At 49.1% G+C, this 24,244-nt stretch overlaps 10 protein-coding genes across 10 annotated transcripts; 6 read left to right on the forward strand and 4 right to left on the reverse strand.

Moving 5' to 3' along the window:
* Positions 1–257: 257 nt before the first annotated feature.
* Positions 258–2,470, forward strand: A1O9_01401 (anaphase-promoting complex subunit 6; the record flags this gene model as incomplete). The annotated part of the gene is made up of 2 exons (XM_013410559.1): positions 258–354; positions 414–2,470. 2 exons carry the CDS (start codon positions 258–260, stop codon positions 2,468–2,470), a joined length of 2,154 nt encoding a protein of 717 aa, XP_013266013.1.
* A 513-nt stretch (positions 2,471–2,983) lies between these two features.
* Positions 2,984–4,669, reverse strand: A1O9_01402 (uncharacterized protein; the record flags this gene model as incomplete). Its single annotated transcript, XM_013410560.1, has 1 exon — positions 2,984–4,669. One exon carries the CDS (start codon positions 4,667–4,669, stop codon positions 2,984–2,986), a length of 1,686 nt encoding a protein of 561 aa, XP_013266014.1.
* Positions 4,670–6,157: 1,488 nt separating this feature from the next.
* A1O9_01403 (uncharacterized protein) lies at positions 6,158–7,390 on the forward strand (the record flags this gene model as incomplete). The annotated part of the gene is made up of 1 exon (XM_013410561.1): positions 6,158–7,390. One exon carries the CDS (start codon positions 6,158–6,160, stop codon positions 7,388–7,390), a length of 1,233 nt encoding a protein of 410 aa, XP_013266015.1.
* Positions 7,391–7,901: 511 nt separating this feature from the next.
* A1O9_01404 (uncharacterized protein) lies at positions 7,902–8,526 on the reverse strand (the record flags this gene model as incomplete). Its single annotated transcript, XM_013410562.1, has 2 exons — positions 7,902–8,278; positions 8,334–8,526. The coding sequence occupies 2 exons, from the start codon at positions 8,524–8,526 to the stop codon at positions 7,902–7,904; spliced, it is 570 nt and encodes a 189-aa protein (XP_013266016.1).
* A 1,631-nt stretch (positions 8,527–10,157) lies between these two features.
* Positions 10,158–12,263, forward strand: A1O9_01405 (uncharacterized protein; the record flags this gene model as incomplete). Its single annotated transcript, XM_013410563.1, has 2 exons — positions 10,158–10,607; positions 10,950–12,263. The coding sequence occupies 2 exons, from the start codon at positions 10,158–10,160 to the stop codon at positions 12,261–12,263; spliced, it is 1,764 nt and encodes a 587-aa protein (XP_013266017.1).
* Positions 12,264–13,109: 846 nt separating this feature from the next.
* A1O9_01406 (uncharacterized protein) lies at positions 13,110–14,075 on the reverse strand (the record flags this gene model as incomplete). The annotated part of the gene is made up of 1 exon (XM_013410564.1): positions 13,110–14,075. One exon carries the CDS (start codon positions 14,073–14,075, stop codon positions 13,110–13,112), a length of 966 nt encoding a protein of 321 aa, XP_013266018.1.
* Positions 14,076–14,665: 590 nt separating this feature from the next.
* Positions 14,666–15,604, reverse strand: A1O9_01407 (uncharacterized protein; the record flags this gene model as incomplete). The annotated part of the gene is made up of 1 exon (XM_013410565.1): positions 14,666–15,604. One exon carries the CDS (start codon positions 15,602–15,604, stop codon positions 14,666–14,668), a length of 939 nt encoding a protein of 312 aa, XP_013266019.1.
* A 787-nt stretch (positions 15,605–16,391) lies between these two features.
* On the forward strand, positions 16,392–18,101 carry A1O9_01408 (uncharacterized protein; the record flags this gene model as incomplete). Its single annotated transcript, XM_013410566.1, has 4 exons — positions 16,392–16,763; positions 16,824–17,350; positions 17,416–17,701; positions 17,763–18,101. The coding sequence occupies 4 exons, from the start codon at positions 16,392–16,394 to the stop codon at positions 18,099–18,101; spliced, it is 1,524 nt and encodes a 507-aa protein (XP_013266020.1).
* A 767-nt stretch (positions 18,102–18,868) lies between these two features.
* A1O9_01409 (uncharacterized protein) lies at positions 18,869–21,186 on the forward strand (the record flags this gene model as incomplete). Its single annotated transcript, XM_013410567.1, has 9 exons — positions 18,869–19,628; positions 19,682–19,702; positions 19,756–19,859; positions 19,922–20,092; positions 20,141–20,309; positions 20,359–20,397; positions 20,452–20,702; positions 20,776–21,004; positions 21,059–21,186. The coding sequence occupies 9 exons, from the start codon at positions 18,869–18,871 to the stop codon at positions 21,184–21,186; spliced, it is 1,872 nt and encodes a 623-aa protein (XP_013266021.1).
* A 1,047-nt stretch (positions 21,187–22,233) lies between these two features.
* Positions 22,234–23,088, forward strand: A1O9_01410 (uncharacterized protein). Its single transcript, XM_013410568.1, has 2 exons — positions 22,234–22,287; positions 22,354–23,088. Exon 2 carries the CDS (start codon positions 22,356–22,358, stop codon positions 22,695–22,697), a length of 342 nt encoding a protein of 113 aa, XP_013266022.1. The 5' UTR covers positions 22,234–22,287; positions 22,354–22,355; the 3' UTR covers positions 22,698–23,088.
* Positions 23,089–24,244: the final 1,156 nt, after the last annotated feature.

Genomic DNA, 24,244 nt, shown 5'->3' on the forward strand with positions numbered 1-24,244 from the left:
AAACTAAAATGACACAAGTCGCGCCTGCCCCGCACTTTCAAATGACAGCAAATATTCACGTGTTTGGTCGCGACTGATGCTGCATGCACCCAGCACAAGTGCAAGGAAAGTAAACAGGATACCTACCCATCGACCGGGTTCGCAGTTGCTCGCCATATTCTTTGGGTGCTCTCATCCTTTCCATTCTCTTCCCGCTCTACATGAGACGTGTCATGCTGGCTATCCCTCGTTTTTGGTTTTAGTGACCCCGTTACATCATGGATCGGTACCTCCGAACGTGGAGACAAGATGCCCTGAACAAGGGTCAACAAGATGCTGCCATTTACATTGGAGACAAGGTGCTTGCCGTGACCAGTATGTGAGTATTCCTGGCCCTTAACTACTCGGTCGCTGATTTCATGCCCTTCTTCCAGACAATGATGCAGACGCTTTCTGGCTGGCCCAGGTTCATTTTGGAAACAACAACTTTACTCGCGCCCTTGCCCTTCTCTCCCGGAAGGACCTCATTACCCGAAGCCTGTCATGTCGATATCTGGCTTCCCATTGTTACATCAAACAAGGCAGATATGATCAGGCCCTCGACATCTTGGGCGAAGACAACCCAACTCATCTCATAAACACGTCTCATAATGCGCGCCGGAAGCTGGCTCATATCAACGGCCGTTCTCAGAGAAATGTCACCCAGAGAGGCACCAAACCACCCCGGGACAGAATTGAGCTGAGTGAAGAGCGGGAGCGGGACCGTGAGTCCGAGAAGGAACTCAAGTTTCAAGCTGCCATGTGTTATCTGCGTGGCCTATGCTTTGCGAAACGGAATGCATTCGATCGTGCAAGAGACTGCTACAAGGACGCTGTTCGTATCGACGTTCAGTGCTTTGAGGCTTTTGATCAGCTCATGAAGAATTCTCTCATGTCTCCTGCCGAGGAGTTGGCCTTTTTGGAAGAGCTGGATTTTGATGCGATCCGCATAGAGGATCCGTCAATGGCCCAGGAGGCCGCTCATTTTACCAAGTTGCTTTACACCACCCGTCTATCCAAGTACTCATCACCGACGACCTTGGCTAACGCTACCGAGACCCTCTCCACTCACTATAATCTTGCTTCCAACCCAGATTTACTCTTGACAAGAGCAGAGACGCTCTATACGCAATGTCGATTCCATGAAGCCCTAGCTATAACCACTAACATTCTCAACTCTCGTGAGACCTCGGATTCCTCTTCCAACGCAGCCTCTACCGGTACCACTGCTTCTCTCGGTCACAGTCCACGACTTTACCCTCTTCATCTTGCAGTCCTGTACGAGACTGGTTCTCATAATACACTGTTCCATCTCTCCCACACTCTATCAACACACGCTCCACATGAGTCATACACCTATCTTGCAATCGGCACCTACTACTTATCCACCTTTCGAATAGCAGATGCTCGACGCTTCTTTTCAAAAGCATCCCTGATGGATCCACATTCCGCCCCTGCATGGATTGGCTTCGCACATACTTTTGCTGCCGAGGGCGAACACGACCAAGCCATTGCCGCCTATTCAACGGCTGCCAGATTGTTCCAAGGTAGCCACCTTCCACAACTCTTCCTTGGAATGCAGCATCTCGCCTTGAATAACATGCAGCTTGCTTGGGAGTATTGTCTGGCTGCCTTTGAGATGAGCAGTGGTGCCATTAAGACCGAAACCGAGGATGACCTTGGAACCAGGATTTCAAACAGCAATAGTAGCATTGGTGGTGATCCTTTGGTCCTCAACGAAATCGGTGTGATATTGTATCATCAAGCAAACCTTCCATCCGCAGCCAAGCTCTTTCACAAATCTCTACAACTGGCTTCAGATTTGGGCTGCGATATGACTGCTTGGGTGGCGACTAGGGCTAATTTAGCACATGCGCTGAGGCGGCTTGGGAAATTTGAAGAGGCTCTGGCAGAGTTTGACGAATGTCTACGGACAGCTACCGGAGGCGCAGCCCCGGCTGTCGGATCATTTGAACCTGGACGAGGCATGTCAGCATTTGCTAACTTGAGTCTTGGGGGTTCTGGAATTGGTCCGACCCCAAGCAGCGCGGCCAGTGGCTACGATGACCGAAATTTGATTGGTAGCATCCACACCAGTAGAGGTCTTGTATTACTCAGTATAGGTGGGCGTACCAGGGAAGCGGTTATGGCTTTGCATGAAGCGGTAAGGGTCCTTGGTGGCGATGCTGGGGGTGGCGCTGTGGCAGGGACACTGCTGAGCCGAGCAATGGGATTTTGGGCTGTTGAAGAGGATCACGACATCGCCGAGGTTGATCCCATGGTGATACATGGATCCGCCTCGTCAAAAACCCGAAAAAGGAAGGGAAAAGAACCTAGCGTCGGCGCTGCCGGCAATGCTCCTGTGCGAATGAGCAATGAACAAAGGGTAGAGCGAGGAATAGACCAGGCCGGTGATGATATCTTGAATGCAGCATTCCGAGCACTGCGATAATGGAATGCTGATCGGGACCAGTCCTATCCTCTCATCCCACGCATAAACGACTGTGATGAATCGAACTCTTGAAGTTCACATCCGGAGATGTCTTTGAGCCCATCACGACCCGGCCTACATATACATTGGAGAGGTCCCGGGCGTGCGAGAAGATGACGCTTTTGGAGACGCGATAGAAGTAGGTCCCTTGGTAAGGTCTGCCTGCATTCGAGATGGATGACGAGCGCCTCGCTCTGTAGTAGTACGACCTCGAATAACATGATAGAAAATTCCAGTGGCATAACGGTGTTTATACTAAACAAGCCCTGTGGTTGCTCTTGGCTAAGCACCTAGCTGGATGGTATCATACCAAGTAATTACTTGCTGATCGCACACAGTGAAGCGGCTGTCAACAAGTGCAACACCTCCGTTCACCTGCTCGACTTGGGCTAAAATAGCTGATCCAGCAAGGATGGATAGATCGATCCCAAAAAGCATGTCTAACTTCTTCGCATCGTACAGGCCGAGGCCCTCTCATGCAGGAGCTCCGCCTCTCGCAGGACTGAGAGACCCGAACCATCCATCCCATTGAACCCAATCAATGACCTCACCGTTGGGAGCATCAACCCAGTAGTCATGAGCCAGCATCGTATCCGTGTCAAGCTCCATCATGTCGGCGGTCCCGGCAGTGAGATAATCATCGCCCAGAGTGTCGCCCAACCAGAAAATGTCATCTCCAGTGCGTGTATTCGCGGCGACCGCCAGAACAGAGTTCGGATTTGCCGTTGAAGAAGGCTGTTGTGCTCCCGTTCCTGCCGGCGCCGCTACGGCCGGTGTGGGATTCTGGTATATTGGACGTAGATGTGGTGGATCCTCTGCGTCTGTGGTGCTCAATCTTTGGACGCTGTCGAGAATCACCTGTCTCTCGCGCCCGGTTCGGGCTGCGATGGCTGCTTCTCGCCTCGTCCTGGCCGCGTCCCGTTGGCCTCGAAGCTTGGTGATGTACTCTGGCGTGACGGGAAGCTGGTTGCTGCAGCTGCTCTGTCCCCTTGGTGGACCGCCGACACCGATCCGCATATTGAAGGCCTTCAGACAGAGATTGCCGACGGCCACGAAGATCGGCCTGTCGGTCCTCAACAGCATCTCTAGATTGTTCTGGTAAATGGTGTCGATGATTTGCCATGCCTTCCCTGCGTCCTTGTGCATTGGGTTCGCGCGAAGTGAATCGAGGACGTGGATCACGGCCTGCCACTGGATAAAATACGGGACGTTCCACGAGAAACGTCGAAGCTGGGGGCTCGACTGCATCATATTGTATTGTTCCAGCAATGAAATCACAATGTCCCAGACGAATTGCCGCTCGGAGTCGGGGACTTCCTTTAGTTTCGCCCATCGGCGTGGGTGGTGTGCGATGAAACGGATCAGGTTCATGGAACTCCGCCCTCCGACGAGGCTCATCAGCTGTAGCGGCTGGGATGGATCACAGAATCGGAGATACTTGGTCTCGATGAGGTCTTCAAGCTCATTGATGAAGTCGTCCTTTGTTTTCAGGTTGTCGATGGCGGTGTAGTCCTCCGAGGTGAACCCAGGTTTACCTGCTTTCTGCAGTTTCGTCATTTGGGTGTTGGCGAAAGTAGCCAGCTCGGATCTAAACATGCACCAGATCATATCCGTCACCTTGGTCGAGTTGGGAGGGGCTTGCCGCATGGACGGGTACAGGTCTTTGTCTTCGACATTGGCTGGCTGCTTTGGTGTAGTTTCATCAAGCCCGAAGTATCGAAACTTGGCTTGCCCCGTGAGCTCTGCAGCGCGAAAGTCATGCATGTTGAGCTGCCACCAGATGCGTCGGCGAATTTCCGTCTCAAACGGGGAGAGGCCCAAGAAGGTCCCGTCCACTCGCATACCCATGCCTTCAGCGATACGCATGGCAACACCTGTGAGGCTCCAGACGGCGCGAGGTTCGTAGAGGTCCCGGATCGAAAGGATGTGAAGCACGAGCGCTTGCAGCACAACAATGCTGGTGCTGCTCATGAACTTTGCGCGGCATAGGGCCGCCTTGGTGCCGGCCACGTGGCGTGCAAGTAATGCCGTGCGGCCTTCTCCCAGCATAGCTTTGCAGTCGTCCTCCGTCAGCGTTAACACGGCCGTACTGTACATGGCAAACATAAGTGCTTCAAAGCCTCGCGGAACATACTGGATATTGGCGATTGCCTTCTCCATTGCTGGTTCGAGGGTGGGTACGTGGACCAGCTTCGACAAGGGGTTGACATTTTCAAGAAATATTTGCCAAAGGGAATATATGAGCTTAGTGGGTGGATGTGCAGGGCCATGCTTCGGGGTTCCTTCCAAGCCTAGAACATAACAAAAGTCGTCGTTGGACGGCACCTCATCGTCGCTTTGATCGTTTGTCGAATCTCCCTCTAGTCCTTCTTCGGTATCCTGGATCTAGCTATGATATCAGCATTTTCCTGAACTAATTTCACACCAATTTTTGGTGGATTGGCGCACCTCTTCTGCCACTCTCGACCATAGGTTGCTTTCGTTATTTGATTTAGCGTAGTCGTCAAATCAAGCCGAAAGAAGATAACTTACTTGTCAACAAGCTTTGTACCTCGTTCTCCATATATCAGCTGAGGTTGAAAGACTGTTGATTGTGACTCGGACTCATTTGACGCCGGCGTCAGCAATTGCTGGACGGCCTCCAGGCCGTGGTCTGCCCCAGCACTTGATAACGTCTGCTGTGGACGATACGCCCCCTGTGACCAGGCTTCTATCAGCCCGAATGTTCTTCCTTAGGAGAATCTCAATGGTCAGGGACCTCACTACTACCGTTGAATACGTCACGTCAGATCCGGCCGAGCGAGGATTATCGCGCGAGGTTGACACTTGTATACCATTCTCAAGCAGCAATGTTTCGTAATAACTCAGTCGCTCGAGTATCTGCTCGTCTGTGCCAGTGGTCCGCTTTTTTCGCCCTGATTTCTTTGGTGGACGGTAAACACACTCTACATCGTGCCGAATGCATGAATTGCAGGGGGTGTGTCTGTCACATTTGACTTTCCGCTCAGCACAGCGGATGCAGGCGAAGGTGGGCGTTGTTGGACTCATCATTTCTGATCATACGCCTGGGTGAAGTAGACCTCCGAGATGAATCAGGTAATTGTTCATGGCGAGCCGTTAGTTAGAGCCGCATTAAAGTTCTCCAATGACGCCTGTCTGTCTCGTTGGTTATGTAGCGTTCGAACCAGTGGTGTCGATAGCGGTGCCACTGGATGCCATGGACCTAACCCAACCACGTGACGACTAGTACTAAATGTGCATATGGACTATGGCCCTGACGATGCGCGGCACATCTAGACTCTGACCTTCATGCAAACAGAGGCCGTGCAAAGAATGTACCATGACTGCACTCGTCAGAAGCTGATCTACGTAAACCACATTATCGGACGCCTCATCCGGCACGAATACGAACACCACCCCGACGAGCATTCCGACACGGAAGCGGTCCGATTGGTGGCATTTCTGTATCTCGGATTCCCGAGCTATCAATTGCCCGAAGAATCTACGTTTAAGATTAGCTGTCATGACTCATGCTGTCTGCAATGCTTGAAGGTTTCCTGTTTTACATTCTATATAAAGTTGATAGACTACTAGCACCTTCAAGCATGGACCTCTCGTATCGTAAAACCAGCATTGTTTGCGCACACCATGAAGGTCCTTATCTCAGGCGGCGGCATCGCTGGTCCCTGTCTCGCATACTGGCTCGCCAGAACACGACTTGATATAGTCACCACCATTGTTGAGCGTTCACCTTTCCCAAGGCTCACTGGCCAATCAGTTGATGTTCGTGGGACAGCAGTCGATATCGTCAGGAAAATGGGGCTCGAAGAAGCTGTTCGTGCCCGCCACACGACCGAAGAGGGCACAATCATGATCAAACGTTCTGGCAAGGGGACCTTCGCGCATTTCAAAGCCGGCGATGTGTTTACGGCTGACTACGAAATTCTGAGGGCAGACTTGTCACAGCTGTTCCTCGAAGCCACCCAGAGTTTGACTAATGTCCGATACATGTACGGTGACTCTATCATATCTCTCGAGCAGACCGAAAAGGACGTCAACATTACCTTTGCGAGCGGATCCAAGGACACTTTCGATTTAGTAGTTGCCGCGGATGGGTCTACCTCGGCTACCAGACCAATGATCCTCGACGAGCAATCTCTCAAAGGATGCTACAACTTCCTGGGTCAGTACATCGCATTCTACAGCATTCCCAAGCAGAAGGACGACCCAAAGTTGTGGCAGATCTACAATCCCGCACGAGGTCTCTGTATAATGATACGCCCTCATAAGAACACCTCCACCATGGGTGTATACCTATGCGTCACGACACCATCCCATTCTCAACGCGATCCAGCAATCGAAGAAGCCATGAAGGAGGGGCCAGAAGCTACGAAAAAGAAGTTGTGGGAGTATTTCAAAGATCTTGGCTGGCAGGCAAAGCGGGTGTTGGAAGGGATGAATTCCGCAGAAGACTTCTACTTCACCCGCGCCGCCCAGGTGAAACTTCCAAAGTGGACGAATCAGCGCGGCGTTGTGATGGGTGATGCGGCGTTTGCAACTTTTGGAGTTGGTACAACTCTCGCTATCTCGAGTGCCTACACTCTCGCAGGAGAATTATCGAAGATCAAGAACAACGACGATGTACCACATGCGCTGGAGAAATATGAGCAGGTGTTCCGCACGCTGTATGCAAAGATGGAGGACCTTCCACCCGGATACCCGCAAATTGTGTTCCCGCAGAGTGCGTGGGCTATCCGCTTGCGAGACTTCCTCATCTGGGTCGTCAGTGCGACGAAGGCATACAAACTTATTCCCGGCGAAGGTGGAGTTGATTTTGCGCTTCCACCGTACGAATGGGGGGAAATTCCTGAACGGAAATGACCGGATGCAGGCTGTAGTGGATTGTGTACAACAGAACAAAGAGGGCTAAAGCGGACATAAATTAATCATCAAGTATACTACAAGAATCTCTTCTACTAGCTATGAATCATCACAGATTGATACCACTTACCATTAGGTGGCAGAGATGGAGCTAAAGGCAAAACTATAATATATCTTCCGTATAAGTGAGTCATGAGACGAGTGTGATCCCAAAGCTGGATTGCTGGTATGACATGAGTGAAAACCGGCAGATAACTTACACATTCTCCTATTCATGCACATACGTACCCTGCTAGCTTGGGAAACAACCTACGCATACCAGCCGAGGTAAAGAGTTCAAGGATGTTATTTGAGAATAAGTTCGGCTTATTCATTTTTCTCTTTGAAAGACGGCCATTTGCAAGGAGTGCAGTGAAAACCCACGTGTGTTGAAATGGACGTAACTCTTGCTTGATGTGACCTGTCTAGGGAGCATGGCTTTCCTCGTCATAGCGAAACCTGGTGTAGTCGCTCATTCCGTTATCGTCTTCAAGATAGCATTACCAACCCCTTTAGCACTTGCTGGGTTTTGCCCGGTGATAAGTTTTCCATCACGGCCGATTGCAACCTTTTCACCCCACTGCTCGTCTGCCTTGATGTAGTTGGCTCCTCGCTTCAACAATTCCGTTTCCAAGAGAAATGGCATTCCTTCCGTAAGGCCTATAGAGTCCTCTTCCGCGTTAGAAAAGGCAGTGACCTCGGCGCCATCCACCAGGTATGACCCGTCAGACAGTTTGGCATTGACCAGAGCAGCTTGACCGTGGCACACCGCGGCAACAATTTTGTTCTTTTCAGCCAACTTCTGGATAATTTCCAGAGAAGCTGAGTCTTCAAACAAATCCCACATTGCTATTTGGAAATGTTTTAGCAACCCAGATAGTGGAGTTGTCGAAAATGTACTTACGCCCATGACCGCCCACAAAGTAGATCCCGTCGAAGTCATTCACTCTCTTCGCACAGTCACAAAGCTTCTCCGTGTTCAGCCAGAGGCTCTCATGCGTCTTGAGGAAGGCCTGGGATTCCGCATCCTCAGCGGACATCTCGACTGATTTGGGGTCCAATGGTGCCTCCCCACCATTAGGGGATGCAATGACCATATTTACTTTGTCCGCCAAAACTGTATATGGATGAGCGAGTTCGGGCTCAAGTCTTATTAGCATTGCTCTAGTGCCGCCTCGGCTTCAACAAGTAACTTACCAGAAACCAGCCCGTCGGCCATCCATTTTTGGGCTGGGTATTGACCGAGGTCAGAACAACCAGAAGAGTTGGTTTCGAGTCTGACATCCTGAATGCTGAGATTGACGAAGTTCTTCAGATGACTATCTAGATTGAACGTGTTGAAATGTGCAACGGCGATTCTCATGAAGGACTTGGAGTCTGCTCTTTCGATTGTTTTCGTTGCACATCTTGTCCTTTTATCTCCTGCTCACTTCAATCAGGCTGGCGAGGCTGACGTTGCAAGGACGTGAATTTACCAGTGATTGAGGAGATTTCAAATAAGAGCACCGCAGCGGGCTGCTGACGCTTACCAAGTGACACTCGGAGCTACCGAAGAGCAAACAGCTCTCTTCGACTTTCCTCTGTTCGATGAACAGTGTGCTTCATGTAATCAACCGAGCACTAGACTAGAAGATTCAGCCTTGCCGCCCCCGCTTTTTCGGAGAAACATAGTCCGCAACGAACTCCGACGCAAATTGATCCAGCTGACCATTGTGATCTTTTCCAAGCTGTAAAATCCGAGCATCCACGTCTAGGTGCGGTTTGGATTGCTAAATTTGCACGAATTTTGCAATCTAGCAGGCACACGGAAATTTTGTAGCTATTCAAAGCTTGAAATTACTGTGGTCTAGATAGGTTCTACTAGAGGGTCGCAAAAGCAAGTGCATGGAGTGCCTTGAGATGGCCATTTGTACGCTGCAGCACCTTCCCGCGACTCCAAAGCCCTCCACCAGTGTCGCCGAGCTTTGAGTCGGGGAGCAGTCTCGAGCTACACCGCTAGATGCCTGCGCTCAGCAAGCAGCTCACCATGGATCCACCACCGGTCCGGGGATCCTCTTCTGTGGTAGAGACGACGTCTCCATACAAAGGGTAAGAATAGTTTCGTCTTGTTCAATTCAGTCAACGCACCTCTGTCGCTTATACTAGATTAGATTTAGATGCAATGCGTGTGGGAAAAATTTCGATCGCAAGTACGTGCAAGCCCAATTTATCGCTTAACTTCCCAGATCTGACTATCAACAAGGGACACTTTGACAAGACACTGGCAGATCCATGATATTCATCGGCCTCCACCGAGATCTCGAAGGAAAGCCTGTGTTCCATGTTCCAAGTAGGGACTCCAAGACGACTACAGTCTTCGTCTCCACCATTGCTCACTGACTCGCTCAGGTCCAAAGTTAAGTGTCAGGGCGAGTTGCCACACTGCTCATCCTGTCAAAAACGATCATTAAAGTGCTTCTACGGGCATTCTGCCACCAAAAAAGGCCCAGGCCACGTTGCAGAGCCGCCTGAGCCCGCGAGGATAGCCGATCAAACTGTGCTCCCAGCCATAGCAGGGAGCTTGGACAGCAGTATCACTCATTTCCAACGTGAAGATAGGATTGGACTATCTCCGTCGCCATTAAACAATCACGATGTAATTGAGGGTAGACTCCCAGGATATACTACAACGGCAATAGATCTGAGCCCATTCGACTTGGGATACCAGAGTCCGGACTTTTCCTTGTCGATGCCGCATATCGATTTATTCAGTCTCAATCCTATTGCTGAGACTTTCAATACACAACCTCCCTTTGGCTGGATTTTTGACGACCTTCCAGATGCCGTTTTCCCAACGCTACCAAGTTTTAGTAATGCACCTGCTCTTGCTTCTTCCCAACCACTCCAGAATACTGAGATGCAGCCATTCCGAACAACAGAAGACGTTCCTGGTGGCCTTGGACTTGGAAAATTGGCTACAACCCCAGCCCCAGGCAAGGATACTACATCTTCAGAAGACCTTTGGTCTGGCGATTGCACTCCCTTTCATTCGCAACGCTCAGTGCTGCCGGATTTTGGTAGGGTTGATGAAACCCCACCTGCAGCAACTCATTGTGCGTCTGTGCAAATTACACCCTCTATGCGGATGAAAATCCTAGAAAGTGTCCAGGGTCCCCTCAACTGTGGTGCTTGGCCAAAGGTGTCCTGGACAAATTTCCCCAGCTGTGACCGTTTGAATCATTGTATGGACCTGTTCTTTTCTCATTTCAATAAGGTGTGCTGTGATTGACATGTGTGCTGTTTGCTCTAGCTAATGCTAGTGAAGTTTCTGCCAATAGTCCACCGTCCGACGTTTGATCCACTCACGGACCCGATAGTGACGCTTTTGATAGTGTCCATCGGCGCTTGCTACACCTCCTTCACGGGCGCCAAGGAATTCTCTAATGCATTGTCAGAGCTCTGCCGAAGAGTTCTTGTTCTTCAGGTTCGTCTCCTATATCAGAGTCTGATCAAATCAACCCAGATCTAAATCTCTACTCAGGCCGAGTGGAACCCTGGCTCTACCCAAGAAGAGTACTACATTACAGCCCAACTCCTTCAAGGAACGCATGGATATTGCAGCGGCAGTAAGCGTCTCCTCGAGACTGCCGAGTGTTGGCGTAGTGCACTAGTTAATACTGCCAAATCCACTGGGCTTTTTAACTACGAGCCAGCTCAACATCTGCTATCCGAATGTAAAAGTGCTGAGGAGCGTTGGAAAGTTTGGATAGGCCAAGAGAGGCGAAGGCGTCTATCATGGGCGGTTTACGAATATGACTCGTCTGTTTCATACTTACACAACATCCGACCATACGTCACTGTTGGGGACATGATTCTCGACCTCCCAAGTTCACCTCCTCACTGGGAAGCAGAGACAGCTTACTCTTGGGCGGCTTTACACCCATGGGGTCCCGGCCCTAAATACAGCGCGTTTCGATCAACCATCAGACACTTCTTCGACGGTACGGCTGATCCACTTTCCAGACTCGATGAAGATAACCAGCGGTTACCGATCATGCTAACTTTGATCCGCATGCTTTGGACCGTTAAGGAAATCCGGCGGTCGCCCATTTGTGATCTCATCGACAACTCTCACTGGGTGAACGATGCTAGGTCTCTTTTGAAAGGGATTAACATGTTCCAGGAATCTATTGTATCACTCACGGCGTCCGCTAAATGCACTGTAGACCAGATTTTGCAGGCAGTACGCAGAGCTCAGATGGTCCACCTTGCGCACTTGTACGGTGCAGGAGATTTGCTGGATTTAGTGTATGTCATGATACGCCAGTCACCAGCCAGAGACACAGCCCAGGAGCGACTGCGGCAATGGGCAAAGCATGATGCTCGAAGGGTCCGCCACGTTGCATTCCATGCTGCACAAATCCTTGCCCTTGTGAGACACTGGCCAGGAAATGCACCACTTGAGTCTTTTAATGTGTTTCATGCTGGTGTTGTCCTATGTTGTATGTGTGTCCTGTTACCGTCAAATCAAACTTCTGAAGTGGTCTTTCCACGTGCTCGGGCGGATGATGCAGTTCGGCTTGATCATCTCGCGATGGATCAAAATGATCCCCGGATGAATTCCATCCAGGCTTGGGTTCGAGACGGGGGCCACCGGACAGTGTGCATCTTCGGCATCAATGATCTAACGATCACAATGGCTCAGAGGCAGGTGTTGGAGCTTACGGCAGAAATCTTGGGAAATATGCAGGTCTGGGGCGTATCTCAATACTTCAGAAAAATCATCCTGGACTTGAGTAGAAAAACTCCGTGGGACGGCGTGAGACCGGCGTTCTTAAGAGTGGAAAAGGCTTGAATTCAACCATGGAGGGCAATATTGACCGTCTGTCTCAATTCTATATACCTGTTGGTCAATTTGGCATTGAGGCCGCGCACGCCTCGGGAGATGATGTATCTATCTCACAATATCTGCTAAACATGTGATTGTCATAGTGGAATAAATACAGTCATGAATTCTATACAAGACAGGCGCCGACGGTGTGAAAAGGTGTGGGATTGTGAATGTAAGCCAATATCGATGACAAGCATGCAATTGCAAGTACCTTTGTATGTACGACTGGTGAGATTATCCTACTTCGGCATTTGGCCGAATACTGTACGGTACGAACACCCGTGAGATGCATTGTCTCCCCAGGCGTTCCCGCAAGGCTCAGCCTCTTGTAAGCGAGGCACACCGTAGCAAGATCAATCACTAAGCCTGGCCAACTTCAATTCTTCTCCTTGAACCTGTGCCGGGATTCTTTGCCACGAGTAGCCCCTCGATTTGCAATGGAAATGTTTGTATTCATTACTAATCTTTGACGTCTCGGAGGTCATTGAGAGCCATTGATTTCGCTAGACTAATTACAGGTAGAAAACGGAGAGTGCAACGGGCACGGCGGCTTTTCGGTGATCCAGTGTCTTCAAGAGACCTGGGAGTCGAGTTTATTTGGGGAGACAAATTCGTCTCTATTTTTTAAAACAGCTTATTGGCTTTTGGTTTCCGAACGTTGTTCTCCAGTCAGAAACTACGTAGAAAGCACAGGAGGACTATAATGAAAGATCTTGGCATGAGCTCTGGTGTGCGGCGTGAGGCTTTACAACCTCCGAATGATGTATGAAATTTTGTGACTGGATATACCTCTTGAAAGGTGAAGCTTTTCTATACGATCCAGTCCCAATCCATCGCTTGGAGCGCTTGTTCCAGTCTTACAAGCTCATCCTTGATGCCCAGAGTCTCTGCCGTGACGAGGTCTTCTCCCGACCAGGCTTGTTCGCCATATTCGGACCAGAATTGTAACATGGTGTGCATTTCCGCACCGTAACCAGGGAAAAGGCTGCTGTAATGTTCCGGGGTCACCTGTGCGAAGGAGATCTCTTTGCCCACAGCGGCGCCCCATTTTTTGGTAAAGTCTGCTATCGGTAGGGTCTCCACCGCCCCAATGACGTACTTGCCAGGTAGACTATGTGAGGGACGGTCGAAGATACCTGCAACATATTTGCCAATATTGATAGTGTGGTCGCTCAACATTGCAAAGAGCGTAGTCGGGGGTGTGGGAAGCAGGAGCACGTACTTGTTCAAGACCTTACTGTACACGGGTGCAAATGTCGGTCTCAGAAAGTTAATGTTGAAAAATCCCAGCCACAAAAAGGTCGTTTTCTTGCAAAGCTCTGGGTGAGTCGATTTCATGTAGTCGTCCACCCGGGCTTTTGCCTCGAAATGAGCGACGAATATCTTCTTCTTTGTAATCCTTTGCGCGGACGGGAGTGTGCTCCAGACGTAGTGTCGAAGTGTGGGTGTTTGGGCTGCAGCGTTTGCAAGATTGATACCATGCTGATACTCGAGATTCATTGCTCTCCAAGGGTCCGTTTTTCGAAATGATTCGTAGAAGTCTGTCATAGCAAAGACATTAGTCGCCCCTTGGAATGCTCTCACGAGGGACTGCTCATCGTTCATGTCAGCCTCGCACATCTCAACCCCGAGCGAGATGAGCTGTTGAGCGTTCGGACTCGAGGCATTCCGTGTCGTTCCTCGAATTTTCTGAAAAGTGCCTCTTTTAAGGGCCTCTTCCACAACAGACTTCCCTTGACCCCCTGTTGCACCGATAACGACGAGGAGCCCGGACATTCTTGCCTTCCAGATCAAATGTGTTTGCTCCCTTTAGTTCGAAGACTGAAATCAACACGGCGTTCAACTGTTCTTGTACTTAAGATAGCGCACGTCTCGTGCTTGATCTTTTACCTCACTGAGGCTGATGTTGTGTGATTATATGTGATATATTTGTAGAGTGGTCATTATTTAAAGTACCTAGGTAGGCATCGGCATGCATTTCAGCAGGACTAGGCAGGATCCGGTCTTAACTTGGTTGAGCCGAACCTGCCGGCGCTTTACGCCAATCAACTCTAGTTTCGGACTTTGCTGCGACGAGATCAAAACGTAGAGCTCAATAAGATACGTAATTCTTGCCATCAATGGGTCCCGAAGAATGGGTCGAACGTCTTAGCCCTTGGATTTAAAGACACCAGCCGATACGTGTCAGTTCCTATCAAAGCCCATTTAAGCGTTATAAATATCGGAAATGCTCTCTAGTTCTGGCTTAAGTTGTAGCCTTCAAGTCTTCATCTTATGGATGTGATTTCATACGCTTCGGAATGAAGTAGTCTTGCTCCTATCTGGCTCAGAATAGGAAAGCATATTATTGATCGCAGGGCTGGGAATTATCTACACTCTTTACACCAAGCAACAAGCGTTTCTCCCCATTCCTCTTCACGCGCAATACCTGTCCCTAGAGCCAACGGGGGGCTGATGTGATTGTGACCTTGGATGACGAAGTGGTCAACAGCCAGGTCGTGAGTTCTCAACCCTGATAGGAAATCCGTGGTCGACTGGATGATATCGGGAGGGTCTAGCTCCGAATTGAGGATGAGAAGTCGCGGCCATTTTTCAGCTAGATCTTTTGCACTCCCAACCTTCTTCAGTAACATAAGAGGCGACTTTTCTTCATAGTTCTTCCCATAGTGGTCCTGAAGCACTGAAGCGAGTGGGGGGGGGGCTCCAACGAAATCCATTAGAGCGCCCATGATGATGATACCCGCTAACTCCACATTGCCGTTTATCGTTACCAAAGGCTCGCGTGTTGATCGAAACGATCCCTCTAATAGCCACGTTGCAGTGTGTACGCCACCAGCCGAATTTCCAAACAGATATATCTGCTTCTTCTGCTTTCCAGCATATCTCTTACCAACCCATTCCAACACACCTGCAATGTCTTCACCACCAGATGGAAATTGTCCTCCGTTGCCGTTCAGCCTGTAATCGGGAATGATGGTTTCAAACCCGTGCTTCTCGACGAAGTAATAAGCTAGGTTTGTGTATACTAAGCCTCCCGGAATACGAGACAAAACTTTCTCTCCATTAATGAAGCCGCCGCCGTAGAGGAATATGATGAGAGGCCTGGGTCCCGGACCAGCTGAAAGCGAGGGTTCATATAGATCAAGCTGTTGGCGCGGGTGAGAACCGTATGAGTGCGTTTCCCTATCATGAGCAGTGGCCAAAATGTTCTCTTTGTTGTTCTTCGAGAGCAGCTCTCCATAGATTTCAGAGGTTTTGCCGATGACCATGGGGATCGCCCGTCCGAGGGTAAGTAATTCATCCATGATGAGCTTCTCTCAGTGTCGCAGAGAACTCCTAAAGGCTTCAAAGTTGGTAAAGAAGCTCAGGAAATCCACAATGGGGTTTGAAGTAGAGATTTAGCAGCGGATGATTCTTGAAGCGTGGAGATGCTCTTCCTCTAAATGGTGTTGAGCTCCATTACCATTCGCCTGATATTGATGGTTTACATTGAGACACTAAAGCATCATCATATCAACTCCGAGTAGATGAAAATGGCGAAAACCTTCGTAACACCGATGATTCGTTAGGCAAAGCTCATAGTCCCGCAAGTGGCGCCGAACAAGGCCTGACAGCATAGAACTCTGAACGGAACCCGGCTTCCAAGTTCCTTTTGTGGCTTGCATCGCTAGATCCCGATGGCCGAACGGCATCGGATGTGGTTTTGGAGACTGAAAGGAGAACAACTCATTTCATGGGGAACTGTTGTCATTACCAACTGCGTGTCGTCCACCAAGATGAAGAGACAATAGGGTTCTGGCGGGACTTTCTTTCGGCGTACACTTCACCCACAGCCTCCCCCACAACTCACGTCGGAGGTGGAGTTCTCATAGTGCTTCAGGATGTGTACAACTCATCCTAATCCCCAACAGTTGCTCGATTTATAGGATGTCAAAAGGGCTAATGGCTTGATGGGGCAGGCACACCCCAGCAGCTACTTATTGACCGACTCTTGGTGGAAATTTGATACACTTGCTTCCCAAAACCACATTCCCAGCTCATGCCAATTCTTTCCTTTGGAGCTATCTCCGCGAAAGGTCGCGAACATCAACCATGAACCCCAGAATACTCCTCGGGCTGCCCCTGCCGGCTGCTGGAATGGCTCTCATCATGCTCTGTGTTTGTTATGTTGTCTATTATAGCTATCTCCACCCGCTTTCGAAATACCCCGGCCCTTTCTGGGCTAAGCTCACCAATTTTTGGAAAGTTTACCAGTACTGGTCTCGTGGATTCCACCACCGTATGCTAGAAATGCATGAGAAATATGGCCCAGTCGTCCGTATTGGTCCAAATGATGTCTCGTTTAGCAACAAAGAGGCAATTGGTCCCATCTACAAGTCCGGAGGCCGTTTAATGCCAAAGGCTCAATTCTATGATGCTTTTACTGCCTTTGAGCCGAACTTATTTGGGACAAGGAACGAAAATGTAATGCCCTAGCCACAATGATCGGTTTTCTACAAATATTATACTAATGATAAAATGAAGCATCATTCCCTGCGTCGGCGACAGCTTGCTCACGGGTTTTCAGTTGCTTCACTGAAGCAAATGGAAGCAACCTTCGATATTCACATCACCAACCTGGTAGAAAGAGTTCGCCAAGCTGCTGAGACAGGGCTGCCGCTTGACCTTAAAAGTGCTTTCGCATTTTATGGATACGATGTGACAGGCCAACTAGCTTTTGATACTGAGTTCAGTACTCAATCAAGGCATGACCCAACAGAGTTGCCGCCACTGAACGACCATTTCCTTCTTGGCAATGTTTATGGTTCAGTAGCAAACCTCTTGCCCCAGATTAAAATCTGTACCAGCTGGATTCCATGGGTTCGATCCTTGCAGCAGAGTCGTAAGAAGTTGGCTCAGACTGCATCAGACTGCGTCCGTCACGCAATTGCCAACCACAAGAAAGATGGGCCGGCCAGGACACTTCTCACATCGCTGATTGACGCGAAGGATCCCGAGACTGGGGCCACTCTCTCTGTTTCAGAAATAAACTCTGAAGCTTTCGGGTTTCTGTACGTTATCACCCGCCGCCCCAGGAAGGGACCATCATTGCAACCGCATTTGCTGATGACTATAGTGTCGCTGGCTCACATACTACAGGGAGCAGTTTGACACTTCTGTTCTATCATCTACTTAGCAATCCTGGAGTGATGGCTACTGTGGTCAAGGAAATGAACGATAACCTCATCTCTCTAGACAGTGGTAGTGTCCATGAGTTCAGTGGCTTGGAAGCGAAGCTTCCATACACGATGGCATGTCTGCGTGAGAGCTTTAGAATCAGTCCTATCAGCGCCCATCTTATTCCTCGCTGTGTGAATGCCGCTGCCGGCTTGCAAATTGGTGCCGAATTGATTCCGAAAGGGGTGAGTTAAACTCTCCTGGTCCCCTTGTGAGGGATCCCAAGCTAACTTTATATTCTTGTAGACAAATTGTACCATCGTCAATCATGTTCTTCATCACAATGCTGACATCTGGGGCTCAGATCACAACGATTTTGAGCCTGGTCGCTTCTTTCCAGACTCCTCACGTTACGACCCCGGGAATGCGAGTCTCCTCCTCCATTTTGGCATTGGTCATCGGCAGTGTATAGGTCGAAATATTGCACTTCTATCAATCTGGAAGATTCTGACCACACTATTAATGAACTATAAGTTTGATATCATAGAAAAAGAAGAGGAGCTAGTGATGCTAAATTTCGGCGTGACGGAAAAGAGGGGCCCCCTTCTGGTGAAAGTCGAGTACAGGGTGAAGACTGGAGAGTAGAAAGCGAGACGTTGCTGTCAGCAACTATTCAAACGATAGACCTCGGACACACTCTATCGAATCTTCACCGAAGCACTCTCATGACAGCTACATTTGTAATTTGGAAGTTCTCTTAGACTTAGGACGGCTTATAGTTTTCCAATGACGCGGAAGATCTAAGATGTATGGCTAAAAACTGTATTTCACACCAACCCAGGAATGGCTCTGAAATTTGTGGCTGCATAGAATCTCAAACTGATTCGGATTTTGTGATATCCCTGTTAGGTTTCCGTAGTACTCATGTTCACGGAATTTGAGGCCTCGGTGATTATTGCTGACCCTCCGAAATATTCCTTCCGGGTCAGGTACTGCTTCAGATGGGTCAAAAATAGCCCACATTTACGCCCTAGGGTCCGGAGGTCCTTCCTGGACCCACCGCAGCCGAATTCCGATCCCAACAGCGAGAGCTAATCGCATTGCGAAGTGACTTTTTACGTTGTCGGAGAATGTGGCATATGTATGTAGAGATAACGTCCAATTTGGTGTGGCTGGAGTCACCAGGTCCCTCATGATTCGCAGAAAACATGGCTGAATTACCCCGGCTAGAAGCAGAGGCATAGGCAGGACGATGCCTGGGCCACATCCTCACCAGAGATGCCGATGAAAATATCCATTTGGTTGCCGAAGAATTTTGCCGAATGCGGATAGCGTTCTAGCCTTCATATATTAAAACGAAGGGTAGACGACAACAAGGAAGGTCGCCGACACAGGAAGACTATCGAAACGCCATGGCTGCCCAAAGGGATGCTATCAACCCTCATCAAGCCACCAACGGGATCTCGAAGCGTACTCCCGCAACCCCAATCGCTGATCTTCCAGGTACACTTCCCAAAATCAGAATTCCAGGTGACGTTGATTGCACCGAAATCGCTACTGCAGCTATTGCAAAGTTCCCTTCACTCTTAGCCGAAGACTTGACGGATGAAGCTGTGTGGAGAGACTCTCTGGCCTTGACGGGGAATTTCAGGACGTTCAATACAAGAGGCTCGATTTTAAAAGTATGGAAAGAAACGAGTGGCCAGCATTCTCCATTGGAATTCCAAATAGTCCCTGGAACGGCAAGGATCTTTCGCGTTGGTGATCAGTCGTCTTGGGTAGAAGCTGGTTTCACTTTTCGGACAACGACGAGCGTGCCACAGTTGTCCTGTTCTGGGTACGTCTCGCTCATTCCGGACGACTGTGGCAAATGGAGGATATGGATGTTGCGAACGGTTCTGGAACAAATCGACGGAGTGGGTAACGTTGACGAACTGGAGCCTTTGATAAAGAATGGCGCTACAGACGCGATGAGAATTGACCCTGTGGTCAGCAGCGACGGCCGATCTCACCATCATTCTCCTCAGCATTTTGATGTCATAGTGATTGGTGGAGGTCAGGCAGGCTTGGGCGTTGGCGGAAGACTACAGGCTTTGGGAGTGTCTTACTTGATTATAGATAGGCATCCTGCGGTCGGAGACAGCTGGAATTCAAGATATGATTCTACCAAACGTAAGTTTGAGTTCGTTCGAGCCATAAAAGGAGTGACGACTAACAACCTCCAGTTCACACAGCACGCGAATATGGTCGGTCTCGAAAGCTAAGACGGGGACGGACGCTGTGTTGACATTGTGACCAGGTCACCTACCGTTCTATCGGACGTATGACGCAAGCTACCCCGAGTTCTTAGGCAAAACACACGTTGCAGCTGGTCATATCGACTACGTAAAGCGTTATGGAATTGTGAGTGGCAGTCGTCGTAATTGATGTGCCAAGATCAGGATCATCAAGCTAACGCTGAGCAGAACATCTGGCAATCGACAGAAATGGTCTCTTCGTCATGGTCTGCAGATCGTAGAGAGTGGACCTGTGGAGCTATTCAAGAGGGTGAAGAAGTGACTTTGACGACATTGCATCTCGTGTTCGCAACCGGCGCTGGAAGTTATACGCCTTATATGCCAATCCACCCCAACCGGGTAAGTCAGTCATCACTCATCTTAGACCACATTAAGACTGTCGCGAAGGAAGCATACCAAGGCGAGGTTCTACATTCAGCTACTTACACCAACCCATCGAAGTGGAAAGGCAAACGGGGAGTAATTATAGGCACGGCGAATACAGCGCATGATATCGCAGACGACATGCTAAGAGAGGGTCTTTCGTCGGTTACCATGGTCCAGAGAAATCGTACTTGTAAGTTTTCGTGCCTTTAATATCAAAACCGAGGTTAAGGAGTGTGAAGGGGTGCTACCAGTGGAGCACTACATGGCTGTCACAGTTCGTGAGTATTCTTCCAGTTAATGAGCCCAATGGAGGGATTCTGATTGTCTTACAGCATCGTACAACGATAAAATCCCTACTGAGGTTGCAGACAGAAGAAGCTTCTCAATGCCGTTGGCCATACTTCGTCAAATCGCGATGTGTTCTCTTCATGGGATGGCACAAAGAGATAGCGAGCGCTACGATGCTTTGGAAAAGGCGGGCTTCTGGGTGGAGCGGTATGGTGATATTGCTCACATCATGTATGAACGCATGGGAGGCCATTACATGGACGTAGGCACCTCTGAAAAGATTGTCAAGGGACTGGTAAGCATTCAAGTCATTCATTGAAAAGAACCCTTCCCTGTCGAAGAACACAGGCTGAATTTTGAATGGTTAGATCAAAATCAAGAATGGTGCCACACCGACTACCTACACCAAAGAAGGACTTGCTTTTAGCGACGGCACGGAAGTCAGCGCAGACTTGATAGTCTTTGCCACTGGATTCAACGGCAACCTGCGTGAAACGGTAGGCAAGATCGTGGGACCAGAGATAGAAGACCAACTCGAGGACTTTTGGCAGCTGGATTCTGAAGGCGAGATCAGAGGAGCATTCAAGGATACTGGGCGTGTGTTCAAACTAGGTTCTGGGAATGAGATTCATCATGCTGACAAATCTACAGATCCTGGAGTGTGGTATACTGGAGGAGCCATTGGAATAGCAAGATACTATGGGCGCTTCATCGCACTGCAGATCAAAGCGCAAATCATGGGCACTCCTCTCAAGGTCTACACCGGCAAACTCAAGTAAGAATCAGTCTCCAACGGAGCAGCTCTGAATGGCGTCAAGTGATAGGAGGGCAATAGTCATTACGCTTATTGATTGTAGTCCGTTTTGGATGATTAATGTAGGTGAGGATACGTTGGAACAATAATATCTGGGTTTATACAATACATGTCATTCTGCCACAAACAGTTCTACTACTGATGTGATTCGATATGATACATATCCCATTGCTTAAGTAATCATTCCATGGATCCATTGATGTTGATCTGTGAGAGACCTTGGAAGTTCAATGTCTGAAATACCGAGCACATGAATGGCTGAAACTCATGCTCATGCAAAGTTAGAATACGGGAACACGCTTTACTAAGTCGCTTCAGTATGCTCAATTCGGACAGTCTATAATATCTTCGCCTTCTCCCGAGCCATTCGCAATGTCTCGAACAAGGGAACTCCGTTGAATGCGCTCAACTCCCAATGAAGTGTTCAGAGGAGGACAGCACCCCTCTCCGAGGCGCAGCCGGAGACATGTCTTCGTCTCACGGATGAGTTCTACAAGTGCGGAGGTGAGGGTGAAATACGAAATACACAGCCGGGTCCTAGCTCGGAGTCGCATGTGGCATCTGGGTTGTACAAACCCTACAGGTCTCTCCAGATTCAGACCCCAGAAATCTCGCATGTTGGAGAAGTGGATCGCTCAACCCGCGCCTTAGTCATTCAGATTAATTCACATACTACTCCGAGGAAGCAAAATAGTTCTTTAGGAGTTCTAGAGCCGGGTTTTTAGTCGATTGTCCTTACGTATAAGAATTGGGGTCTCGATGCGTAGGATCATACATGCAAGTTGTGTCTATCGAGAACTGTCTGTTAGAAGAATACTTACTTAATTTGTACTGATCGAAGTCATGAAGTTCGTCTGTCTCGACGAGATCGAGCACACACATGGGACAGTGCAGCTTATTGATGGTGAGCACTTCAACGTTTCGAGACTTGACTTTTTGCCTTTGATGATTGTCCGCTAATACCATCTCCACCCAATAAATAGCCGGTGGTGACCTACAATTAAAGCAAGGGACTGACATTGTCCTTGTACCTCAGCCGAGCAAGACAGATCCGAATGATCCGCTGGTATGCTTCAACCAAGGAGCCGGAGCTCGTCGATCTCAACGAGGCTAATCATTCCCTTTTGCACAGGCATGGCCGCGATGGAAACGCTTGCTTGCCTATTATTCCATCCTTGTGTTCTCTGGCATGACCAATTTTGGCATCAGCGGCATTTCACCTGGCTTTGGTCAGCTGGAGAAAGAGTTTGGGGCATCCATCGATCAGCTGACCTATTTGATCTCTGTCACTGGGCTGGGGATGGGGATGGGATGCTTCACTATTACACCGTTGGCTGCCAAGTTAGGAAAACGACCGGTTTGGTTGGCCTGTATGACAATCAATTTTGTGTGCAATATTTGGGCTGCTTCCGCCAAAAGCTATCCTTCGTTGTTAGTAGCACGCTTTCTCGCCAGCTGGGGAGGTGGTGTCAGTGAGCCGTTGTCGCTTGCTACGCTCAATGACCTTTTCTTGCTTCACGAGAGGGGAACGCAGAGCGGAGCGCAAGCACTTTCGCTGAGCATCGGGAATTCCCTAGCACCAATCATTAGTGGATTTCTCATCCAATCGAGCGGCTGGCGCTCCTATCATTGGCTCGTTAGTAGGCTTTGTGGGCTCAACTGGCTTTTGATATTCTGTCTTTATCCAGAAACAGACTACAGAAGGGACCTCCACTCGTCGATTGATGCGACTGGGATCCACTCAAGCATCGAGGCCGAGGGCAATTGGACATCTAAAGATGGAGATCGGAAGTCTAACAGAGTGGAGACTGAGAATCCAAACATCAATCGACCTCAGGTTCCCAAGAAGCCTTACCTTGAGCAGTTAAAACCCTGGAATCCTCGTCGCAGAGAGGTGAGCCTGTTGGCTGCGTGTATACGCCTTGGATGCTGTGGAGATTCCCTGCATTTTTCTGGGCAGTCTTGTCCTTCTCACTCCATGTCACAGCGTAAGATAACATTCAAACTGTTGTGTTGCTTTTTTTCATCCATGCTGAATAACGCCGCTCACAGGATCATCATCATCCTCTCTCTTCTTCCTATCAACCTATCCGAGCCTCCATATGATTTTACCATTGCCCAAGTTGGACTCACTTAACCTGATCGGTAATTTGGTCGGCTGCTACGTGTGTGGCTATCTCAATGACGTCCTCGCACAATACTCCGCCCGCCGAAACAAAGGCATTTTCGAACCAGAAATGAGATTAGTCCTTTAATGGGATGAAGAACTTTATCTTCTTCGGAATCGGATTCGCCGTTGTACCTTGGGTCAAAACTAACGGCATGATTGGATGTTTCGCGATATTCTCTGGGATTGTTTTGCTGTTAACAGTGTTGGACTGCTAGTATGGCTATATGGGAAAAGACTTAGAGTATTGGATTTGAAATTGAAGGTTTTCCCTTTCTGAAAGGGAGTCAGTCTTTACTATATATGTATCAAGGCGAAGTCGGGACGCGATAAATAAAAATAAATGTACGCACGTTTGGCTTCTGCCTCATGACAGCGGGCGGACTCATGAGTATTCATAGTAGTAGACTTACTAGTAGTAGTAAGTAGCTGTTACTCACCTGTCCCAAAACCTGAGCAAGTGATTAATTACTATGTGCTACATTTTGTACTTAGTATGTATGTCGCAATGGATGTAGCCGTGCTACTAACTGATCTTGTGCTGGCTGCCATGTGAGCAAGACATCCACTGCGCAGGAGGTATACTACAGTATATATAGTATATTAGAGGAGATTAAAGCACCTAACGTATGTACTTAGTAACGGCATGACAATTTTAACCTAAAGCGCGATATAGTATCTATACTACTACTACAGTAAGCTTTATGACTATTTTTACCATGAATGACGAGGTAGAGGATTAATCGTCGACGAGGTTGTTCACGATCGCTAGGGAACGAGTATTGCATTACTAGGGTGTTGCATTACGTAATTGGCCGACTTACAGAGAAAGGGGCCCTCGTCCAAAAACGCAATC

This window comes from Exophiala aquamarina, assembly GCF_000709125.1.
Source record: "Exophiala aquamarina CBS 119918 chromosome Unknown aczIA-supercont1.1, whole genome shotgun sequence".
In the NCBI taxonomy this organism is placed as follows: domain Eukaryota; kingdom Fungi; phylum Ascomycota; class Eurotiomycetes; order Chaetothyriales; family Herpotrichiellaceae; genus Exophiala; species Exophiala aquamarina.